Source organism: Lucilia sericata, unplaced genomic scaffold, assembly GCF_015586225.1.
Source record: "Lucilia sericata isolate MDLA Ls3-8-SP2 unplaced genomic scaffold, ASM1558622v1 Contig001160F_arrow, whole genome shotgun sequence".
NCBI lineage: Eukaryota > Metazoa > Arthropoda > Insecta > Diptera > Calliphoridae > Lucilia > Lucilia sericata.
The window spans coordinates 101,215-124,482 of NW_023995130.1; the positions used below are offsets into that span (position 1 = coordinate 101,215).

Below are 23,268 nucleotides of genomic sequence, written 5' to 3' on the forward strand. Positions count from 1 at the left end.
TTTTTTTTATTTAGCGTTTTCTTTTTTTTTAATTTTTATAAATTACATAAAATCAACTATTTTTTATTTCGATTTACTACGAAAATTCTAAGTTAAGAAAAAATCTTAACTTTTTTTAATCAAACTAAATAAAAAATCCAACAAAACTATTGTAAAATCTCTAGAAAATATCATAAGTAAGCAAAAACGGTAAGGAATTCCAGTGAAGCAAAGAAATAAAATGAAATCCATTATCAAGTGATTATCTGGCCACAAAAGTTCCAAGAAGAATAGAAGAAATAATCGTGAAGGAAATGGAAAAAAACTCATATCTAAACAAACAGTGAAGGCTAAAATTATAGGAGATCTATAGAAAAGTCTATAATCTGGACTATAGTTTAGATTATAGTCTATAATCTTTTAAAATAGTCTGGGCCTTAGTTGTGTCTATAGTCTAATTTATAGTCTAAACTATAGTGCTGTCTATATTATGAACTATAGTCTAGTTTATTGTTTGAACTATAGTCTAGTCCATAGTCTGAACTATAGTCCAGGCTATAGTCTCAATTATAGTATAGTCTATTGTCTGGACTATGGTCTATAAGACTGTAGATAAGTCTATAATTCTATTTTATAGACTGAACTATAGTGCTGTCTATAGTCTGAACTATAGTCTAGTCCATAGACTCAACTATAGTCTAGTCTAAAGTGTGGACTAAGTCTATAATCTGCACTACAGCCTATAATCTGGATTATAGTCTTGCCTGTAGTCTACTCTATAGACTATAGTCAGAATTATTATCTAGTTTATAGTCTAAACTATAGTCCAGTCTATCACACTGTCTGAACTATAGTCCAGAGCGTGGGCTATTGCCTAGTTTATTGCCGGAACTATAGTATAGGATATAGACTGAGTTACAGTCCAGCCTATACTCTAAGACTATAGTTTATAGTCTGTACTATAGTCCATTTTATAGTGTAAGTAGACTATAGTCTAGTCTATAGCCTAGTCTATAGTATAGTCTATAGTCTGGATTATAGTTTAGTCTATAGTCTGGACTATAGTCTAGTCTATAGTCTGGACTATAGTCTATTCTATAGTCTGGACTATAGTCTAGTCTATAGTCTGGACTATAGTCTAGTCTATAGTCTAGTCTATAGTCTGGTCTATAGTCTAGTCTATAGTCTGGACTATAGTCTAGTCTATAGTCTGGACTATAGACTAATCTATAGTCTAGACTATAGTCTAGTCTATAGTCTGGACTATAGTGTAGTCTATAGGCTGGACTATAGCCTAGTCCATAGTCTAGACTATAGTCTAGTCAATAGTCTGGACTATAGTCTAGTCCATAGTCTAGACTATAGTCTAGTCAATAGTCTGGACTATAGTCTAGTCTATAGTCTAGACTATAGTCTAGTCTATAGTCTGGACTATATTCTAGTCTATAGTCTGGACTATATTCTAGTCTATAGTCTGGGCTATAGCCTAGACTATAGTCTGGACTATATTCTAGTCTATAGTCTGGACTATAGTCTAGCCTATAGTCTGGACTATAGTCTAGTCTATAGTCTGGTCTATAGTCTAGTCTATAGTCTGGACTATAGTCTAGTCTATAGTCTGGACTATAGTCTAGTCTATAGTCTGGACTATAGTCTAGTCTATAGTCTGGACTATAGTCTAGTCTATAGGCTGGACTATAGTCTAGTTTATAATCTAGACTATAGTCTAGCTATAGTCTGAACTATAGTCTAGTCTATAGTCTGGACTATAGGCTAGTCTATAGTCTGGACTATAGTCTAGTCTATAGTCTGGACTATAGTCTGGTTTATAGTCTGGACTATAGTCTAGTCTATAGTCTAGACTATAGTCTAGTCTATAGTCTGGACTATATTCTAGTCTATAGTCTGGACTATATTCTAGTCTATAGTCTGGGCTATAGTCTAGACTATAGTCTGGACTATATTCTAGTCTATAGTCTGGACTATAGTCTAGCCTATAGTCTGGACTATAGTCTAGTCTATAGTCTGGTCTATAGTCTAGTCTATAGTCTGGACTATAGTCTAGTCTATAGTCTGGACTATAGTCTAGTCTATAGGCTGGACTATAGTCTAGTTTATAGTGTGGACTATAGTCTAGTCTATAGTCTGGACTATAGGCTAGTTTATAATCTAGACTATAGTCTAGCTATAGTCTGAACTATAGTCTAGTCTATAGTCTGGACTATAGGCTAGTCTATAGTCTGGACTATAGTCTAGTCTATAGTCTGGACTATAGTCTGGTTTATAGTCTGGACTATAGTCTAGTCTATAGTTTGCACTATAACCTTGTACATTCTCTAAACTATATTCTATTGTCAGAACTAATTTCTAATTTATAGTACAACTATAGTTCAGTATTTTGTGTAGACTATAGTCTGTAGTCTCTACTATAGTGGGTCCTATAGTCTCAACTATAGTCTCTAGTCTTGTCTATAGTTACGACTAGTCTAGTCTATTGTTAACCCCATAATCTTAACTAATGCTTTCTGGATTATGTCTCTATTTATAACCTTTTCTGTACTCCTTATATAAAATATAAAAAGTTAATAGAAAGCCAAATAACATACTCACACTCACACCAAGATTTTTTACTAAATACAATTTTTAAACAAGTATAGAAACTTGCAATCGAAAAAAACTATGAAAAAAACTCCATAACGGAAAATCATTTCTAAATTTTTCTAGCGTCTATAGTTACTGTAACAATAAACACTAAAGAGTCTGTTGACACACAATAAAAGCCATCGAATTTCTTTTATATTTTTAAGTTTTTTTATTTTTTTATTCTGAGATGAAGCAGAAAAAAGTGAAAAAAATACTTGGGAGTTAGTTACCCCAAGAGTATATGTTGCAAGTTGGATAAAAATAAAACAAAATATAAAAATAATATAGAAAATTAAATGAAAAAGTCTATCAGAAATAAAATCTTGATCTCTTTTCGTTTAGCTATTTTTTTCACTTGTTTGCTATGAAATGCATTTAAAGCCAAAAATAATATAGCCAAAAATAACATTGTATGGAATTCCTGTTAGTAGGGGAGAATAAATATGGTGCTGTTAAGACAGTGAGGGGTTAAGGCCCCTTTGCTGTTAAATTTAAAATGTACTATTTAATTTGAGATCAAGAAACATCCTTTTTAATATGTTAGTATCCCATCAGCCCCAAAACTAGTTAAGTCTAAGTGATAGTCTTGATTCTAGCCTTAAGGCTATTCTAAAGTACAGTTTAAAGTCTAGATAAAAGTCTAGCCAAAACTCTAGACAAAAGTCTAGTCGAAAGTCTAGTCTAAAGTCTAGATTAAAGTCATAGTCTAATGTTTTAGTTTTAAGTCATAGTGTAGGTGCCAAATTGACACCAAAAGTTTATAATTTTTCAATAACTTCCGTTGTAAAAGTATGTATGTATACGTACGACATAGTCTAAAGTCATAGTCTAAAGTCATAGTCTAAAGTCATAGTCTAAGGTCATAGTCTAAAGTCATAGTCTAAAGTCATAGTCTAAAGTCATAGTCTAAAGTCATAGTCTAAAGTCATAGTCTAAAGTCATAGTCTAAAGTCGTAGTCTAAAGTCATAGTCTAAAGTCGTAGTCTAAAGTCATAGTCTAAAGTCTAGTCTAAAGTCATAGTCTAAAGTCATAGTCTAAAGTCATAGTCTAAAAGTCAGTAGTCTAAAGTCATAGTCTAAAGTCATAGTCTAAAGTCATAGTCTAAAGTCATAGTCTAAAGTCATAGTCTAAAGTCATAGTCTAAAGTCATAGTCTAAAGTCATAGTCTAAAGTCATAGTCTAAAGTCATAGTCTAAAGTCATAGTCTAAAGTCATAGTCTAAAGTCATAGTCTAAAGTCATAGTCTAAAGTCATAGTCTAAAGTCATAGTCTAAAGTCATAGTCTAAAGTCATAGTCTAAAGTCATAGTCTAAAGTCATAGTCTAAAGTCATAGTCTAAAGTCATAGTCTAAAGTCATAGTCTAAAGTCATAGTCTAAAGTCATAGTCTAAAGTCATAGTCTAAAGTCATAGTCTAAAGTCATAGTCTAAAGTCATAGTCTAAAGTCATAGTCTAAAGTCATAGTCTAAAGTCATAGTCTAAAGTCATAGTCTAAAGTCATAGTCTAAGTCATAGTCTAAAGTCATAGTCTAAAGTCATAGTCTAAAGTCTAGTCTAAAGTCATAGTCTAAGTCATAGTCTAAGTTCATAGTCTAGTCATAGTCTAGTCCTAGTCTAGTCATAGTCTAGTCATAGTCTAGTCATAGTCTAGTCATGGTCTAGTCATAGTCTAGTCATAGTCTAGTCATAGTCTAGTCATAGTCTAGTCATAGTCTAGTCATAGTCTAGTCATAGTCTAGTCATAGTCTAGTCATAGTCTAGTCATAGTCTAGTCATAGTCTAGTCATAGTCTAGTTCATAGTCTAGTCATAGTCTAGTCATAGTCTAGTCATAGTCTAGTCATAGTCTAGTCATAGTCTAGTCATAGTCTAGTCATAGTCTAGTCATAGTCTAGTCATAGTCTAGTCATAGTCTAGTCATAGTCTAGTCATAGTATATTGGGCTTTAATATTTACGTCCTTTTTATATGACTACACCTTAGGCCCTGTCAGAAATTTTCTTCATGTACCCTTGCATTATTATAGAAAAATAGTTATTTTTTCAGTAACACACAAAAAACAAACAGAAAAATGAAAAATATATTTAAAAATGTAATAAAGGGATGTGATCTGAACAAATATACTCATGAGCAGTTGTATGAAGGAAGCAAAAAATACTTGAATATTGTAGAATATTCACTTGTACATGACAGTAAATTGAAAGCCATGTACTAGTACTCCTTTCAAACCAACTACCTCCCATACAAGGCAATATTTTTTATTTATATGTACTATGTATCCAAAAAAAAAGACCAACCAAGATTCTAAAGATAAAGTGCTTTATTAACTGGCTTATAGTTTAGCAAACAGAACTCACAATGAAAATGTTTCTATTTATAAATCTTTTTACGTTTCTTTACAATTTATTTATTTGGAAAATGTCTTTATAATTGAAATGACATTGGCGTTGGTGTTGCTGTTGTTATTGCTATTGCTGGAGACCTGTTTCGAAGGCAGAAATATATTTAATTTATTATCTCTATAACAAATTGGCCTAATGCCAAAACAATTATTGTAGATTTTAAATACTAAATACCATGGTATAAAACTGAATTTCTATTTGACTAAATGGTTAGTTATTGGTATCTAAATAGAGAATATACTAATGCACTTGTAAAGGAAAGAAGGAAGAGACCTACTATATATAAAAAGCTATTGAGTAAAATATTTTGAATTTCCGGTAATTCTTACAATTTTCGGAAATGTTGTGTTTTTATGTTTGTGACAGCCGGAAAACGTATAGAAATACAGAACATAGTCAAAAAAAGCATAATTTCAAAAAGGGAGGTCTGAAGGTGAAACAAGTTTAAAAGGATTGTGTGTGTGTATGTGAAAGTAAATTAGAAAAAATAATAATGAAAACTTTCATTCTATTTATGAAAATTATTATTCAAGTTACTACACAACCCAAAATTGTAGGCTTTAAAAAGAACTTTAATTTGTTTTTAATACTCTTATGCATTTTTAAGTGTTTAATTTAAAATAATTTTTTTCTTCACAACACATTATTTACATCACGGTTTTCAACGGAAATCATTAAGTGTGAATTACACATACGACTACATATATATGAGAAATATGTTTAAAAAAGGGTACAGAGTTCAGTTTACTTAATTCATATACTTGCACCTTCACTACAACAATAATAACAAAAAATAAACTAACTAACATTGCAACAATTTATATCTACATACATTAAAAACTACTAGACATTCGTGTTAGTTAGTAATTTAGTTAACAAACGAGGGTTGTTTTAACATTACAAAAATGTTTGAAAACAGTCTACTATTTTATAGTCCATAATAGATGATGGGTGTTTATATTTCCGGTATTAGAATAATCATATCCTTTAATAAAATTACTATGTATAAGTGCAAACTCAATCTCTTAACGATCTCCTTACTTACACTCAACTGAACAAATCAGTTAAATTAACTAATACTATACAATTCTAGGCTTTAGCTTTCAGAACACACCAAACTAACATTTTCTTAACGAGTGCATCAATTGAAACCTTCACATAAATATTAGCATTTAGAACTTGCAATTTCTTTGCCATTTTATTCACTTTTATTCTAAATTATAATTAATGCGTAACTCGAAGCTATAAAACCCAAATAAGTAACTACTGTGTAGAAAATGTATAGGTGAAAAAAGGTCTTTATTATTTCAGTTTCTACTAAAGAAAAAGAAGCGAAAAAAAAAGTTCTACTGTAATTATTTCATATCACTAGTTTGGCAGGCGGCAGCAGGAAATTTTTGCCACACAGGTGCTCATTAAAAAATAAAATTTCAAAAAGGAATCGCAAAAATACAGACACACATACACACATGATCACCCCTAAACCTTCATACTGTTAGCTAACAACAACAACTATGCAGTATGAAAATAATATGCATATATCAGTTGTGGGCATTCCAGTTTTAGTTCAGATCTAGTTCTTTTCGAGTTTTGTTCTAGTTCTGTTCTAGTTCTGTTCTAGTTTTGTTCTAGTTCTGTTCTAGTTTTGTTCTAGTTCTGTTCTAGTTCTGTTCTAGTTCTGTTCTAATTCTGTTCTAGTTCTGTTCTAGTTCTGTTCTAGTTCTGTTCTAGTTCTGTTCTAGTTCTGTTCTAGTTCTGTTCTAGTTCTGTTCTAGTTCTGTTCTAGTTCTGTTCTAGTTCTGTTCTAGTTCTGTTCTAGTTCTGTTCTAGTTCTGTTCTAGTTCTGTTCTAGTTCTGTTCTAGTTCTGTTCTAGTTCTGTTCTAGTTCTGTTCTAGTTCTGTTCTAGTTCTGTTCTAGTTCTGTTCTAGTTCTGTTCTAGTTCTGTTCTAGTTCTGTTCTAGTTCTGTTCTAGTTCTGTTCTAGTTCTGTTCTAGTTCTGTTCTAGTTCTGTTCTAGTTCTGTTCTAGTTCTGTTCTAGTTCTGTTCTAGTTCTGTTCTAGTTCTGTTCTAGTTCTGTTCTAGTTCTGTTCTAGTTCTGTTCTAGTTCTGTTCTAGTTCTGTTCTAGTTCTGTTCTAGTTCTGTTCTAGTTTCTGTTCTTGTTCTGTTCTAGTTCTGTTCTAGTTTTGTTCTTGTTCTGTTCTAGTTCTGTTCTAGTTCTGTTCTAGTTCTGTTCTAGTTCTGTTCTAGTTCTGTTCTAGTTCTGTTCTAGTTCTGTTCTAGTTCTGTTCTAGTTCTGTTCTAGTTCTGTTCTAGTTCTGTTCTAGTTCTGTTCTAGTTCTGTTCTAGTTCTGTTCTAGTTCTGTTCTAGTTCTGTTCTAGTTCTGTTCTAGTTCTGTTCTAGTTCTGTTCTAGTTCTGTTCTAGTTCTGTTCTAGTTCTGTTCTAGTTCTGTTCTAGTTCTGTTCTAGTTCTGTTCTAGTTCTGTTCTAGTTCTGTTCTAGTTCTGTTCTAGTTCTGTTCTAGTTCTGTTCTAGTTCTGTTCTAGTTCTGTTCTAGTTTGTTCTTGTTCTGTTCTAGTTCTGTTCTAGTTCTGTTCTAGTTCTGTTCTAGTTCTGTTCTAGTTCTGTTCTAGTTCTGTTCTAGTTCTGTTCTAGTTCTGTTCTAGTTCTGTTCTAGTTCTGTTCTAGTTCTGTTCTAGTTCTGTTCCAGTTCTGTTCCAGTTCTGTTCTAGTTCTGTTCTAGTGATTGACCTCTTGTCTCTAATATAGTCTAGGATATAGGTTTTTGGATTCTTAATTTTGAAAGTATTATTTTTGCCCAATACTGTCATGTACATACATATGTATACATATGTTTATTCATAAGTCTGGCTGTATATTTTTTATTCGAAAGACATTAAAGAAAAACCAGCCAACACTAAAATATGTATATTTACTTAAATTTACTTGTTGTTTCAGTTTCTCTGCATTTCTAATATTTTTTTATATATTTTATTTTAATTAAATTACAGCCTTACAACGTAATGTCAAATGTGAGGAGGTTTTGGTAAAACGGGCACGTCATGTTATTACGGAAATTAAGCGAACACTAGAGGCTGCTGATGCATTGAAAAACCATGATTTTAAAAAGGTAAAAAATATGAAACGAAAAAAGTAACGATAAGTAAATATTTAATTTGCAAAGTGACTAAGTGTGCATGACATTACAAATTTGGAACGCGATAAAAATATAAGGATTTTTTTTATAATTTTCATTTTTCTAAATGAGGGTTTATTTTGGAGGATTTATTTCAAATAGATGAAGAAATAACATAACCTCAGTGGTTGAATTCGACACAACATTTAATTAAAAGCAAATAACTATTACTAGGGTTCTTTTAATGGTAATTAAAATTCGTTTTTATAAGAAAGTAATATGGTGGTGGGGTGTTCTGAGCATTAATTTATATTTTAGTAAATTAGGTTACATAATTATGTAAGATATTTTATACTTAAGTAAGTAGATTTTAAACTATGAAGATGTTTCAGTATTTGTTAAACAAAAAGGTTTTATAATATATCAATTATCTAATTTTTGAAAGAAAGTGTCTGTGCAAAAAGGTAACTCGGTCCGCAATATTTGCAGTAAAGCCCTACTAAAAAGGTACATGGAAATGCGCATTAGTTAGTTAGTTAGCTAATTACTTAGTTATTTAGTTAGTTAGTTAATTAGTTAGTTAGTTAGTTAGTTAGTTAGCTAATTAGTTAGTTAGTTAGTTAGTTAGTTAATTAGTTAGTTAGTTAGTTAGTTAGTTAAGTTAGTTAGTTAGTATAGTTTAGTTAGTTTAGTTTTAGGTAGTTTAGTTTAGTTAGTTAGTTAGTTATTTAGTTAGTTAGTAAGTAGTTTAGTTAGTAGTTAGTTATTTATTATTTATGTTTGTGTTATTTTTTGGTTTGTTTTGTTTGTTTGTTTTTGTTATTTAGTTTTTTTTATTTATTTCTTTTAGTGTCGTTAGATTATTATATTTAGTTATTTAGTTAGTTCGGTTCGTTCGTTCGTTCGTTCGTTCGTTCAGTTTAGTTCGTTAGTTCGTTCGTACGTTCGTTCGTTCGTTCGTTCGTTGTTTCGTTCGTTGTTCGTTCGTTCGTTCTTCGTTCGTTCGTTCGTTCGTTCGTTCGTTTCGTTCGTTCGTTCGTTCGTTCGTTCGTTAGTTCGTTCGTTCGTTCGTTCGTTTCGTTCGTTCGTTCGTTCGTTCGTTCTTCGTTCGTTTCGTTCGTTCGTTCGTTTCGTTCGTTTTGTTCGTTCGTTTCGTTCGTTCGTTTTCGTTCGTTTCGTTCGTTCGTTCGTTCGTTCGTTCGTTCGTTCGTTCGTTCGTTTCGTTCGTTCGTTCGTTTCGTTCGTTCGTTCGTTCGTTCGTTCGTTCGTTTCTTCGTTCGTTCGTTCGTTCTTTTCGTTCGTTCGTTCGTTCGTTCGTTCGTTCGTTGTTCGTTCGTTCGTTCGTTCGTTCGTTCGTTCGTTCGTTCGTTCGTTCGTTCGTTCTTCGTTCGTTTTCGTTCGTTCGTTCGTTCGTTCGTTCGTTCGTTCGTTCGTTCTTCGTTCGTTCGTTCGTTCGTTCGTTCGTTCGTTCGTTTCGTTCGTTCGTTCGTTCGTTCGTTCGTTCGTTTCGTTCGTTCGTTCGTTCGTTCGTTCGTTCGTTCGTTCGTTTCGTTCGTTCGTTTCGTTCGTTCGTTCGTTCGTTTCGTTCGTTTCGTTCGTTGTTCGTTTTCGTTCGTTCGTTCGTTCGTTCGTTCGTTTCGTTCGTTCGTTCGTTCGTTCGTTCGTTCGTTCGTTCGTTCGTTCGTTCGTTCGTTCGTTCGTTCGTTCGTTCGTTTTCGTTCTTTCGTTCGTTCGTTCGTTCGTTCGTTCGTTCGTTTCGTTCGTTCGTTCGTTCGTTCGTTCGTTCGTTCGTTCGTTCGTTCGTTCGTTCGTTCGTTCGTTCGTTCGTTCGTTCGTTCGTTCGTCGTTCTTCGTTCGTTCGTTCGTTCGTTCGTTCGTTCGTTCGTTCGTTCGTTCGTTTCGTTCGTTCGTTCGTTTCGTTCGTTTTCGTTCGTTCGTTCGTTCGTTCGTTCGTTCGTTCGTTCGTTCGTTCGTTCGTTCGTTCGTTCGTTCGTTCGTTCGTTCGTTCGTTCGTTCGTTTCGTTCGTTCGTTCGTTCGTTCGTTCGTTCGTTTCGTTCGTTCGTTCGTTCGTTCGTTTCGTTCGTTCGTTCGTTCGTTCGTTCGTTCGTTCGTTTCGTTCGTTCGTTCGTTCGTTCGTTCGTTCGTTCGTTCGTTCGTTCGTTCGTTCGTTCGTTCGTTCGTTCGTTCGTTCGTTCGTTCGTTTTCGTTTCGTTCGTTCGTTCGTTCGTTCGTTCGTTCGTTTTCGTTCGTTCGTCTTCGTTCGTTTTCGTTCGTTCGTTCGTTTCGTTCGTTCGTTCGTTCGTTCGTTCGTTTCGTTTCGTTCGTTCGTTCGTTCGTTCGTTCGTTCGTTTCGTTCGTTTCGTTCGTTCGTCCTTCGCCCTCCGTTTCCCCTCTTGTGCGTTTCTTTACCAGTGCATCGGAAGGGTCTACAACACTAACCTGGAGGCCACATACTAATTAAGAAATAAAGATGTCGGAATAGAATTCGAAGTAAATATGATTCTATATATGTTTTCCGGATCGATGAATAATTGACGAAATTTTAGCTTCCATAATGTATTGAGTATCTAAAAACATTTAGCTAGCGTTTTTTAAAAAGTAGCTTCCAGGTGGAGAGTATTTAAGATTCGACATAGCCCAATCTTAACTTGTTAATTTTCATTGATTTAAAATCATTTGGTTCATTTTTTTAAGCATTTTTCCAAAAAATACCTACACTTTTACATAATCATTCAGAAATAAGTACAAGTAGCTATAAATTAGATTAATAGGCATTATGTTTAATAAAAACCCATCATTTTACAATTACTCTTTGATTTTAAATGCACTCATCTGCATTTATGTAAAAAAATAAACGCCTAAAGCGCTATAGCTTAACATTATGCTTATCGACAACAAATAAGCAAGTACCAGTACCAGCACTTGATATATTCAGCAAAAAGATAAATAAATGTATGAAAGTGTATATGGAAAAAATATCATTAGCCTGTAATTATATTATACGCTCTAGATATAATGAGGGCATCATCAACATCAAAACGTCCTCATCATCAGCATCATTATCATCGTTATACTTATATGTTAATCCCAAAAAAAAGAAATGCAATAAAAAATATTAATGCAATTGCTGGCAGATTACTATAATCAGTAGACACAACTACTGACTAGCAATATCTGCTGCTATATTCGTATGTATTTGTTACCAAAATATGATGGCATGATATTTTACGTCCATTTATATTGTATGAATGTTACTATGTATATATGTATGTATTGTATAAATGTATGTTTGTTAATATTTGAGTGTCTCTATCCTATTTTCATTATTATGGCTGATAGTTATTATTTTCTATACCAACATGGAATGCAGCACTGCAACACACTCAGTTAAAATTTGTTTTCAGTACTTTTTAGTAGAATGCAACGACCGTAGTAGCTGTGCTGCCATAACAAGAACATCAATATTATCATATGCTGCAATACGACAATAGGAAAAGTACATAGTAGCAACATTTACAGCAATAACAATACGAATCAAGTGAACTATTATCAAGAACAGAACAGCCATCATTAGCGTAAATTTTTTATTTTCTTGTATTCGCGATTTTTCTGCTGTTGGATCGCTATATTTCTATAATACCATGAGCACTATGCGTTTCAGTTAACATAATTTGGGTAATTCGGGGGTAATATGCAGCACATACACATTCCGTTCGTTTTATTGGCATTTAGTGCACTATGGGTAAGAGCAAGCTACTGTTCTGTGGAATTCTAGTTCAGTTCTAGTTCATTGCTTCAGTGCTAGTTCGTTCTAGTTCAGTTCTAGTTCAGTTCTAGTTCAGTTCTAGTTCAGTTCTAGTTCAGTTCTAGTTCAGTTCTAGTTCAGTTCTAGTTAGTTCTAGTTCAGTTCTAGTTCAGTTCTAGTTCAGTATCTAGTTCAGTTCTAGTTCAGTTCTAGTTCAGTTCTAGTTCAGTTCTAGTTCAGTTCTAGTTCAGTTCTAGTTCATTCTAGTTCAGTTCTAGTTCAGTCTAGTTCAGTTCTAGTTCAGTTCTAGTTCAGTTCTAGTTCAGTTTCTAGTTCAGTTCTAGTTCAGTTCTAGTTCAGTTCTAGTTCAGTTCTAGTTCAGTTCTAGTTCAGTTCTAGTCAGTTCTAGTTCAGTTCTAGTTCAGTTCTAGTTCAGTTCTAGTTCAGTTCTAGTTCAGTTCTAGTTCAGTTCTAGTTCAGTTTCTAGTAATCAGATTCTAGGTCAGTTCTAGTATCAGTTCTAGTCAGTTCTAGTTCATTCTAGTTCAGTTCTAGTTCAGTTCTAGTTCAGTTCTAGTTCAGTTCTAGTTCAGTTCTAGTTCAGTTTCTAGTTCAGTTCTAGTTCAGTTCTAGTTCAGTTCTAGTTCAGTTCTAGTTCAGTTCTAGTTCAGTTCTAGTTCAGTTCTAGTTCAGTTCTAGTTCAGTTCTAGTTCAGTTCAGTTCTAGTTCAGTTCTAGTTCAGTTCTAGTTCAGTTCTAGTTCAGTTCTAGTTCAGTTCTAGTTCAGTTCTAGTTCAGTTCTAGTTCTAGTTCAGTTCTAGTTCAGTTCTTGTTCAGTTCTAGTTCACTTCTAGTTCAGTTCTAGTTCAGTTCTAGTTCGGTTCAAGTTCAGTTCTAGTTCAGTTCTAGTTCAGTTCTAGTTTAGTTCTAGTTCAGTTCTAGTTCAGTTTTAGTTCAGTTCTAGTTCAGTTCTAGTTCAGTTCTAGTTCAGTTCTAGTTCAGTTCTAGTTCAGTTCTAGTTCAGTTCTAGTTCAGTTCTAGTTCAGTTCTAGTTCAGTTCTAGTTCAGTTCTAGTTCAGTTCTAGTTCAGTTCTAGTTCAGTTCTAGTTCAGTTCTAGTTCAGTTCTAGTTCAGTTCTAGTTCAGTTCTAGTTCAGTTCTAGTTCAGTTCTAGTTCAGTTCTAGTTCAGTTCTAGTTCAGTTCTAGTTCAGTTCTAGTTCAGTTCTAGTTCAGTTCTGTTCAGTTCTAGTTCAGTTCTAGTTCTAGTTCAGTTCTAGTTCAGTTCTAGTTCAGTTCTAGTTCAGTTCTAGTTCAGTTCTAGTTCAGTTCAAGTTCAGTTCTAGTTCAGTTCTAGTTCAGTTCTAGTTCAGTTCTAGTTCAGTTCTAGTTCAGTTCTAGTTCAGTTCTAGTTCAGTTCTAGTTCAGTTCTAGTTCAGTTCTAGTTCAGTTCTAGTTCAGTTCTAGTTCAGTTCTAGTTCAGTTCTAGTTCAGTTCTAGTTCAGTTCTAGTTCAGTTCTAGTTCAGTTCTAGTTCAGTTCTAGTTCAGTTCTAGTTCAGTTCTAGTTCAGTTCTAGTTCAGTTCTAGTTCAGTTCTAGTTCAGTTCTAGTTCAGTTCTAGTTCAGTTCTAGTTCAGTTCTAGTTCAGTTCTAGTTCAGTTCTAGTTCAGTTCTAGTTCAGTTCTAGTTCAGTTTAAGTTCAGTTCAGTTTAAGTTCAGTTCAGTTTCAGTTCTATAGAAAGGCACAGTATGGGTACTAAATATACCATACCTTCCCACAGTGCCCTAATGTCATTCCCAGGAAAAATTGTATAATATTCCAATGCAAAGCAAAAAATCCGAAAATTACAGGCAAATCATTGAATTTGTTTAACAGCTTAAAAAATGTTGTAGTAAAAGCAGTCGAGGGCAAAATATCTCGGAAAAAAGTGTCGAAAAGAAAACAAAATATACGTATGTATGTATATTCAACTAATTTATGCAGAATTTTTATATTTTTATGTTCTTGCTCACAACCAACTAACAAAAGCTTGCCTCGTTGCTGTAAGGATCATGCAACATTTAGTTTACCATATAGCTCTATATTTTTCATAAAAGAAAATCAACTTTTTGGTTCATAGTGTAGGAACACACTGTGTTTGGATTCCCATTACCATGTGTTGATGATGACAGAGGTGATGATGATGGTGACGTTGTTGGTGGTGTGATGATAATATTTGTAGAGTAAGTCTTTGTTCAGGTTTTTTTTTTTCTTGATTTGTATGCTGTATATACATAGATTATTTAATAACAAAAAAAGGAGACATTTAACAGGGCATACATATCATATTTATGCTGAGTAAATATAATAAAAAACTATCTGTTACAGTGGGACAATTAGCAAAATTTACACTTAAACATTTGCCATATTAAACCAAATAGATATAAAGACTACAATGAACTCGACAAATCTGAACTGTTAAGATACTGCTGTAGAGAATTACATAAATTTTTCAACACTTCAACTAGAATCGAAAGCACTGTGCGCTCCATAAACTGAAATAACAAAATACCGAGTGGGGAAGTTGGTTATACCCCGGGTATAGATTTCAGCAGAATATATAGCATATGAAAGAGGGCGCACAATAAGAGCAAAAAAAAGAAGGAAAATGTCGTTAGTTTTGGTTGCAATATATAGATTTTTCATTTGCAATAGAGCAGCGGCAGAGCAACAGCAGCATTAAATTCAACTGCAATCAGCAAATTTGATTTATGCATTTAAGGTTCCATATGTAAACTCTATCTACAATACTCATACCTTTTTGTGTAAAATACGTTGAATACACACACACACATATATATATCTTAACATCTCCTCCCCAACCAACACACTCATGCATACATATGATGTGAGAATAATTTGTGTAAAGGTATTTATTTTGTGCCACCAACCAACCAAATATGTATTCTCAAACACTTTTAGGAATATACTATAGCTTCATATATAGTGAAAAGGATGATGGCTCCAAGTCATACAATTCGCTGTCGTTGTTCGCAATTCTTTTGTTGGCAGTCGGCCTTTTAAAATAAAAACTATCTTTATAGAAGGCTTTTTATTTCCAGATTTTGCTTTTGATTTTTATGCTGTTGCTGCTGTTGTTGTTTTGTTTGCCTTCTGTTGAATTTGTGAGTTAAATTCCAGATGGCTCGTTTCTTTTTCATTTGTTATTCATTCATTCAAACATTTATTCATTCATTCAGTCATATTGAAAGCCATTGATTCAAAGTACCGAAAAATTAAGCTAATGATTGCATATGTGTTCTTTTCTTCTGGTTGTTGTTGCTAGTTGTTGAAGCTTTAGTGCTTGGATGCAACAATATGAAGCTGTTAATGTAGTAGGGGTGTTCAAGGTGTGAAAAGGAAATGCAGAAATGTATTAGAAGTTTTTTAAGTAGTTTAGGAACGAAATGCTGTTTCGTAAAAAACAATTGTTTTGTCACTAGAGGAAGAAGTCCAAAACACACTTTCCTGTCTTTGGATAGCATCTTCTCTCTAGACAGAAACATTTCTATAACATATTTATCAGGTTGTGTGTACCGTACTTTTTTTTTGGGAAAATGTTTATTGGTAAAATAAAAACCTTATACAGTGATCTCCAAATGAATTATCGTCCGATGTTCAGAAAGTCAGTTTTGTGAGGGATTTTATATCGGGAATAATATCACTTCCAAGATATTTGGATCTAATTTCGGGCGAAAGACTGATAGTGTAAAAGAAAGTGCTCTAGAGTTTCATTGCCCTCCCTATAGGCTCTACATTTGTCTGAATCCTCAGACATGTTCAGAAAGTCAGTTTTGTGAGGGATTTTATATCGGAAATAATATCATTCCCAAGATATCTGGATCTAATTTCGGCGAAAGACTGATAGTGGTAAAAGACAGTGCTAGAGAGTTTGCATTGCCCTCTATATAGACTCTATGTTGTCTGAATTCTCAGGTACAAACATACTAAGCTCAGACTTGCTCATCTCAGGAGGTTTCTCGTCCTGATATCTTTTGGGCTAACTAATTAAGAATTTTAATTCTAACCAGAATTTTATTATACAAGTGGCCTTATGGGATTCTCCCTAGTAGTTAGTTAGTTAGTTAGTTAGTTAGTTAGTTAGTAGTTAGTTAGTTAGTTAGTAGTTAGTTAGTTAGTTAGTTAGTTAGTTATTAGTTAGTTAGTTCGTTAGTTAGTTAGTTAGTTTTTAGTTAGTTACGTTAGTTAGTTAGTTCGTTAGTTAGTTAGTTAGTTAGTCGAGTTCGTTAGTTTTAGTTAGTTAGTTTCGTTAGTTAGTTTAGTTCGTTTAGTTAGTTATTTAGTTAGTAGTTAGTTCGTTTCGTTTAGTTCGTTAGTTAGTTAGTTTCGTTATTCGTTTTTTCGTTCTTCGTTAGTTCGTTAGTTAGTTCGTTAGTTGTTCGTTAGTTTAGTTAGTTAGTTCGTTCGTTGTTAGTCTAGTTCGTTAGTCTTAGTTAGTTAGTTAGTTTTAGTTAGTTAGTTCGTAGTTCGTTGTTAGTTCGTTCTTTCGTTGTTCGTTGTTCGTTCGTAGTTGTTCGTTCGTTCGTTCGTTTTTTTTCGTTCGTTAGTTCGTTCGTTAGTTAGTTGTTCGGTAGTTCGTTGTTAGTTTGTTCGTTTCGTTAGTTCGTTCGTTCGTTAGTGTTAGTTAGTTAGTTGTTGTTCGTTAGTTAGTTCGTTAGTTCGTTAGTTCGTTCGTTCGTTCGTTTTCGTTCGTTCGTTAGTTCGTTCGTTCGTTTGTTAGTTATTCGTTCGTTCGTTCGTTCGTTCGTTCGTTCGTTTAGTCGTTCGTTAGTTCGTTCGTTAGTTCTTCGTTCGTTAGTTAGTTCGTTCGTTAGTTCGTTCGTTGTTAGTTCGTTCGTTAGTTAGTTTCGTTCGTTAGTTATTAGTTCGTTCGTTCGTTCGTTCGTTCGTTCGTTCGTTTGTTAGTTCGTTTTAGTTTTTCGTTCGTCGTAGTTCGTTCGTTCGTTAGTTAGTTCGTTAGTTAGTTAGTTCGTTTCGTTCGTTCGTTTTAGTTGTTAGTTTCGTTCGTTCGTTAGTTCGTTAGTTCGTTAGTTCGTTAGTTCGTTAGTTCGTTCGTTCGTTAGTTCGTTCGTTTTCTTCGTTCGTTTCGTTAGTTCGTTCGTTCGTTCGTTAGTTCTTCGTTCGTTCGTTCGTTCGTTCGTCCGTTTATTCGCTGCATGTATTCCACCCACATTATAAATATTTTCTTACAGGTCTTTACGTCGGCAGCCGCCTTAATTTTTGAACACCCCTGAAATTCATGTGCATGAAAATATGCATACAATTTAGAATATATTTGTTAAAAACAAAAAATGCATTGCAATTTCTTTGTAACGAATTCGTATTCAAAATATTTCTAAGTAACTTCTTTACCTACCACCAGGGATGGCAAATTGGTACGATGGTACTTTTTTTGATACTATTTGATGTTCAAAAGTACCGTGATACTCCCGAGTCTTATTTGATACTCTCAGGCCAATATCTCAACCTCCGGTTATCGTTTAACAGGTGGATATACTGCCGGTTAAAATTATTTTTGTATGTAAAATGTAAATTTATCGTTATGATAAAACATAATCAGACAATGAGAAAATGGGGGTCCAAGTATCTTTAAAAGTTCAAATTTGAAATTCTAAGAATGTTTTGAAATCTAGTTTTAAAAGCCACTTTTTAGAAGTATGTTTTGCAAATAACAATGCAGCTCATTTCGAATTTTTATCTTGATTGACATTATATGAATATTAATCTAATTAAACTCCATTGTTAATATTATATGAAAAAATTACCAAAAAATTTCAATTTTGAAAAAATATTTGACTTTAAAACTAATTATTTCCAAATGATAGAAGCTCGAAGGACTCAATTTCTATCTAATATAAAACGATATGTTTTTAAATTAAGAATTCAACCATAGATAATAAGAGAAATTTTTGGTGAAAATTATTTGGACTTTAAAGCAAATTACTGTTTCATGTCATGGATGGTCTTATGTATGGTCTCATGTGTAGAATTTGATATGACTATTGATTTTTTAACAAATGAACACCTATGTACATCGAATTTTAATTTAATAACACATATGTATATTAGGGTGGCCCCAAAATGGGAATTGCTGATGTTCCCACCGAAAATGAAAATTTAGTTCATTCTAAGATACCATTTCTCAAAATTTTTGTCCTGACGTCAATATTTGGTGAGCTGGATCAAAGAATAAAAAGGTCCTTTTTAGGGTTTTTATGTTATTTTTTTCACATTTTTGACAAATAAACCATATGCAAATTTAGTATCATATGAAAGGTCCTTGGGAGACGATTTCAATGACATACACAAATTTGTATACAACACCAAAATGATTACAAATGTCGTAATTTTTCGGGAAAATTTTAAGTTTTTCATATTTTTACATAGAAATATATAATGTAATTAATTGAAATTATTATATTATAAACCTCACCTAAATTTGCCGAAATGGTTTTTTTCTGTTTTTCGAAATTCTTTATATTTTGTATTTTATCTTAATATTTTAAACTCTATTTTGTCCCAGGTATTCTGTTAGCTATATTTATCTAACATACTTAATATGTACATCATACGCATACGCGTAATTTCATTAGCTTTACAATAGTATATAACACTTTATTCTATTATTCTATTATCAATCAAATTTTTCAGTTTAACTATTTACCAATGTCGGTTTTTTCTAAATGTTGATTTTTTCGAATATCAAATAACCCGGTTTTTAACTTTTTAAAAGCCGGTTTCGAATACTTTTATTTGCTTTGTATTCAAAGATTACTTCAATTAAATTTTGAAATAAATAATAATACCTGTCTAAATTTTAAAATATTCGAGTCAAGAAACTAGAGTATATTTTTCTAAAGCACCTTTGGTTAAACTTTTTTGATATTCCTAATTAATTCCTAATTAATTTATTTGTAAAATTGATTGGAATAACTGTTGGATAAAATTTTATCAATCTTAAGATTATATTCCAATTACAATAATTAATTTGGCGCTGAAATATTATAGCAGTGTTGGAATGCCTATGAAAATTAACTAAACAGGGACTTTAGAATAAACTAGGATTCTTCCCAATTTTTTACATTAAAGAAATAATGTTTATTTTAAAAAATCAGTTCGGGTCATAATTTTTTTTCAAATTAAACTAGATGTTTTTATGTATAATAAAAATCCATTTTCTCTGAATTTGAAAAATATCAACCGGTTTTTTTTCAAATGTCAACTATTCGAACTACTCGAAAACCGGTTTTTGGAAAATGTCGAATAATCGATCACCCTACGGTATATATAATACCTTTTCTACTTCTGTTGTTAATTATTTAAAAATGTCTAAATATGTGAAGGTGTATTTAAAAAATTAACAACTTTCAGCAAAAAAAAAATATTTTAGTACTCTAAGATCCAAAAAAGTACCCTCTGAAATATTTTTTGATACTGAAACAAAATCTCATTTTCCATCCCTGCCTACCACTCTACCGAACTTTCTCTCTCCCTTTCTCTTTGCACAAAGGTAAAGAGGCTTTCAACGTTGTTTCTACAGCAAATCATAGTTGTGAAAAAATAATGTTTGAAAAACTCATGCTCTTCAGTGCTTAATTGACTTGCATTGATTAAAAAGTTTATTTTGAAAAAAAACATACCAAATGTGAAGGTTATTTGTGAAGAATTATTTATATACATATACTTATGGATGTGTATTGAAGAGAGAAAAAATTTCAACAGATAGAACATTTTGGTTTTTAATGAAAATAGTATTTTTGGCCAAAAGATATCAAAGGATTTGTTTTTATAATTGAGGCATTAAGCGCAAATATAGTTTAACTGATTGAAAGTTGTAGACTTTGGATCACAGTTTTTATAAAGAAAAATATTTTATTCACACATACTAACATACACATTCAATTCCTACAGCTTATATGTTATTTAGACCATAAAATTATTACATGCAGTAAATTAAAAATAAACAAATACATGCACGCACACCAACGTAAGAAAAATAAATATAGAAAAAACTATTGCATAGTAATAGAAGTTATAATACATACATATACTCGCACTCACTTCCCAGATTGTTTGTTCTGTATTTTTATAATATAATTTGTTAGTTGTGGTTAGCTACTGGCTTTCTATAGTCTAGGGAATATTTGGCCTTTGTGTGTGCGCATTTTTCCCCTCCTCTGTTACCAATACTAAAGAATTAACTGTGTGTTAACACACTGTGTTGCACTAGTTAAGATTTATATGTTTTCTAATATTAAAGCCACATGCCGAGTTTAGAAAAAATAGAAAAAAAAAAAAACGTTTTAAATGGCAAACCACAATGTTTATAATTTAATAAATTTCTGTTTTTTTTTTTAATTTTTTCCAACTATTAAATGTACAACATTAAAATGATGCCAACAACTGAAAAAATTCAAAAAAATTACTGTTTGCACTGGTTGCTGTTTTTGTACTTTAAATAAAAAGTATTTAATTTAACAGGAAATTGTATTTGAACTCTCTTAGGATCTAAATCAAGCAATATGTTGGAATATTTTTCTTTCATACTTTTCATTCTTTTCTTTATACTGTTTTTTGTGAGCTAATAACGGCACAAGACGTGCTTACTCAAGTTTTCATGTTCATTGTAAGTTAAAGTTGGTTTTGTCAATTTGAAAGAAGAAGTTTTTCAGGATATTTAAGTCAATTAGTTAAGATGTGACTTTAAAAAACTAAAATTTGGGAGAGGTTTGTTTTGTCTCTAGATACAGATTATCTAAGAGAAGTTTACTCTGTCTCTCAACAGAAAAATTTTTAAAAGACATCCGATCTATCTCTAAACAGAAAAATGTCAGGACTATAGACTAAAAATTCTATAGCCTGGACTATAGACTATTCTAATGTATGGACTTTAGACTATTTCACAGTCATAAGAATAGATTATAGACTCTTCTATAGTCAGGACTATAGACTATTCTATAGTCTGGACTATAGACTATTCTATAGTCTGGACTATAGACTATTCTATAGTGTGGACTATAGACTTTTCTATAGTGTGGATTATAGACCATTCTATAGTCTGCACTATATACAATTCTATAGTCTGGACTATAGACTATTCTATAGTCTGGACTATAAACAATTCCATAGACTGGACAGTAGAAAATTCCATAGTCTGAACTATAGACTATTCTAGAGTCTGAACTATAGACTATTCTAGAGTCTGTACTATACACTATACTATAGTCTGGAGTATGGTCTATTGTAAGGTCTGGACTATTCTATATTCTGAACAATAGACTGGACTATAGACTATTTTCTAGTATGTACTATTCTAAGGTCTGGATTATAGTATATTCTATAGTCTGGACTATAGACTATTCTATAGTCTGAACTATAGACTATTCTATAGTCTGGACTATAGATTATTCTATAGTCTGGACTATAGATTATTCTATAGTCTGGACTATAGACTATTCTATAGTCTGGACTATAGACTATTCTATAGTCTGGACTATAGACTATTCTATAGTCTGGACTATAGACTATTCTATAGTCTGGACTATAGACTATTCTATAGTCCGGACTATAGACTATTCGATAGTCTGTACTATAAACTATTCTATAGTCTGGACTATAGACTATTCTATAGTCTGGACTTCTGGACTATAGACTATTCTATAGTCTGGACTATAGACTATTCTATAGTCTGGACTATAGACTATTCTATATAGTCTGGACTATAGACTATTCTATAGTCTGGACTATAGACTATTCTATATAGTCTGGACTATAGACTATTCTATAGTCTGGACTATAGACTATTCTATAGTCTGGACTATAGACTATTCTATAGTCTGGACTATAGACTATTCTATAGTCTGGACAAGATACTATTCTTTAGTCTAAACTATAAACTGTTCTATAGTCTGAACTGTATACTATTCTACAGTCTGGACTTGAGACTATTTTATTTTCTGACTATAGACTATTCGATAGTCCGGACTATAGACTATTCTATAGTCTAAACTATAGACTATTCTATAGTCTGGACTATAAACTATTCTATAGTCTGGACTATAGACGATTCAATGGTCTAGACTATATACGATTCTATGGTTTAGACTATAGACTATTCTATAGTCTGGACTATAGACTATTCTATAGTCTGGACTATAGACTATTTTATAATCTAGAATATAGACTTTTTTATAGTCTGGGCCATAGATGGTACTGTAGTCTATTCTATAATGTAGTACGAAAGCGCTTCGCCTTTTGTCTATTTTCCTCAAATATTTTTCATCATCTTCCTGTTATTGTTTGTATTCACTCCCACAATTCTATTGTTTGACCAATACTTGGAGTCACTAGTCTTTATGTTCATTTGCAAAAAATAACCTTTAAAAAAATTTCTCTATTTTCATATTACTGCACATATTCCCTTATTCGCAATTTAATAGTTTGGTTTGCTTTTTTTTATATTCCTTTTTATGTTTTTTTTTTTTCTTCTTCTCTTCACAGATGGGTGAACTAATGACAAAGTCACATGTGTCACTACGTGATGATTTTCAAGTATCATGCATAGAACTGGATGTTCTTGTCGATGCGGCCATTAATTGTTCTGGTGTTTTGGGATCACGTATGACTGGCGGTGGCTTTGGTGGCTGTACTGTAACACTATTGCAACGCAATGCTGTTGATAATGTTGTTGCCACAATGCGTGAGAATTTCATTAAGAAATTCAATAAAACTGCTGCTGATGGTATTGAATTTTATATTTGCACACCAAGTCAAGGAGCTAGAAAAATACAATTGTAAATAAAAGTAGCAACTGTGATGGGCCACCACCAACCAGCACACGCAGTTAAAAGTGGTTGAAAAAATTAATATATAAAATTGAATGGTTTAAGTAAAATGTTTTTTTTTTTTTTTGAAGAGTAAATTTATTTCTATGCATTTAAGTTAGTATGTAAATGGTCTAAATGTAATTATTTGTGTATTAGTTTAAAATTGTCATTTGAAAAGTAAAAAAATAAAACATTTAAAAAATGTATTTTTTTTTATTTTTCTTTGTTGTTGGTAGTGTGTTGTGAGTATGATTAATATTTTTATTAAATTGGAAATTCCTCATACGCATAAAAGAAAAATTGTTTTATGTATATGAAAACATAGTGGCGTATGATTGTTTTATTAATGTATGAATTAATTATTGCACATACGCAAATATTGACATGACGGGAGATTGATCCTTTTTATACCCTACACGACTATATTGGGGAGGGTATTATACATTTGTGCTGATGTTTGTAACACATACAAATATTGGT

General features: G+C 32.3%; 1 protein-coding gene across 1 annotated transcript in view; it reads left to right on the forward strand.

Moving 5' to 3' along the window:
* Positions 1 to 22,994, forward strand: part of LOC119610337 (galactokinase-like) — a 57,095-nt gene extending 34,101 nt beyond the window's left edge. Inside the window, exons 7-8 of the mRNA XM_037965500.1 lie at positions 8,035 to 8,153; positions 22,463 to 22,994. Coding sequence (XP_037821428.1) covers positions 8,035 to 8,153; positions 22,463 to 22,759 — 416 coding nt within the window. The 3' untranslated portion in view covers positions 22,760 to 22,994. The remainder of the gene's footprint in view (positions 1 to 8,034; positions 8,154 to 22,462) is intronic.
* The last annotated feature ends 274 nt before the right edge of the window (positions 22,995 to 23,268 follow it).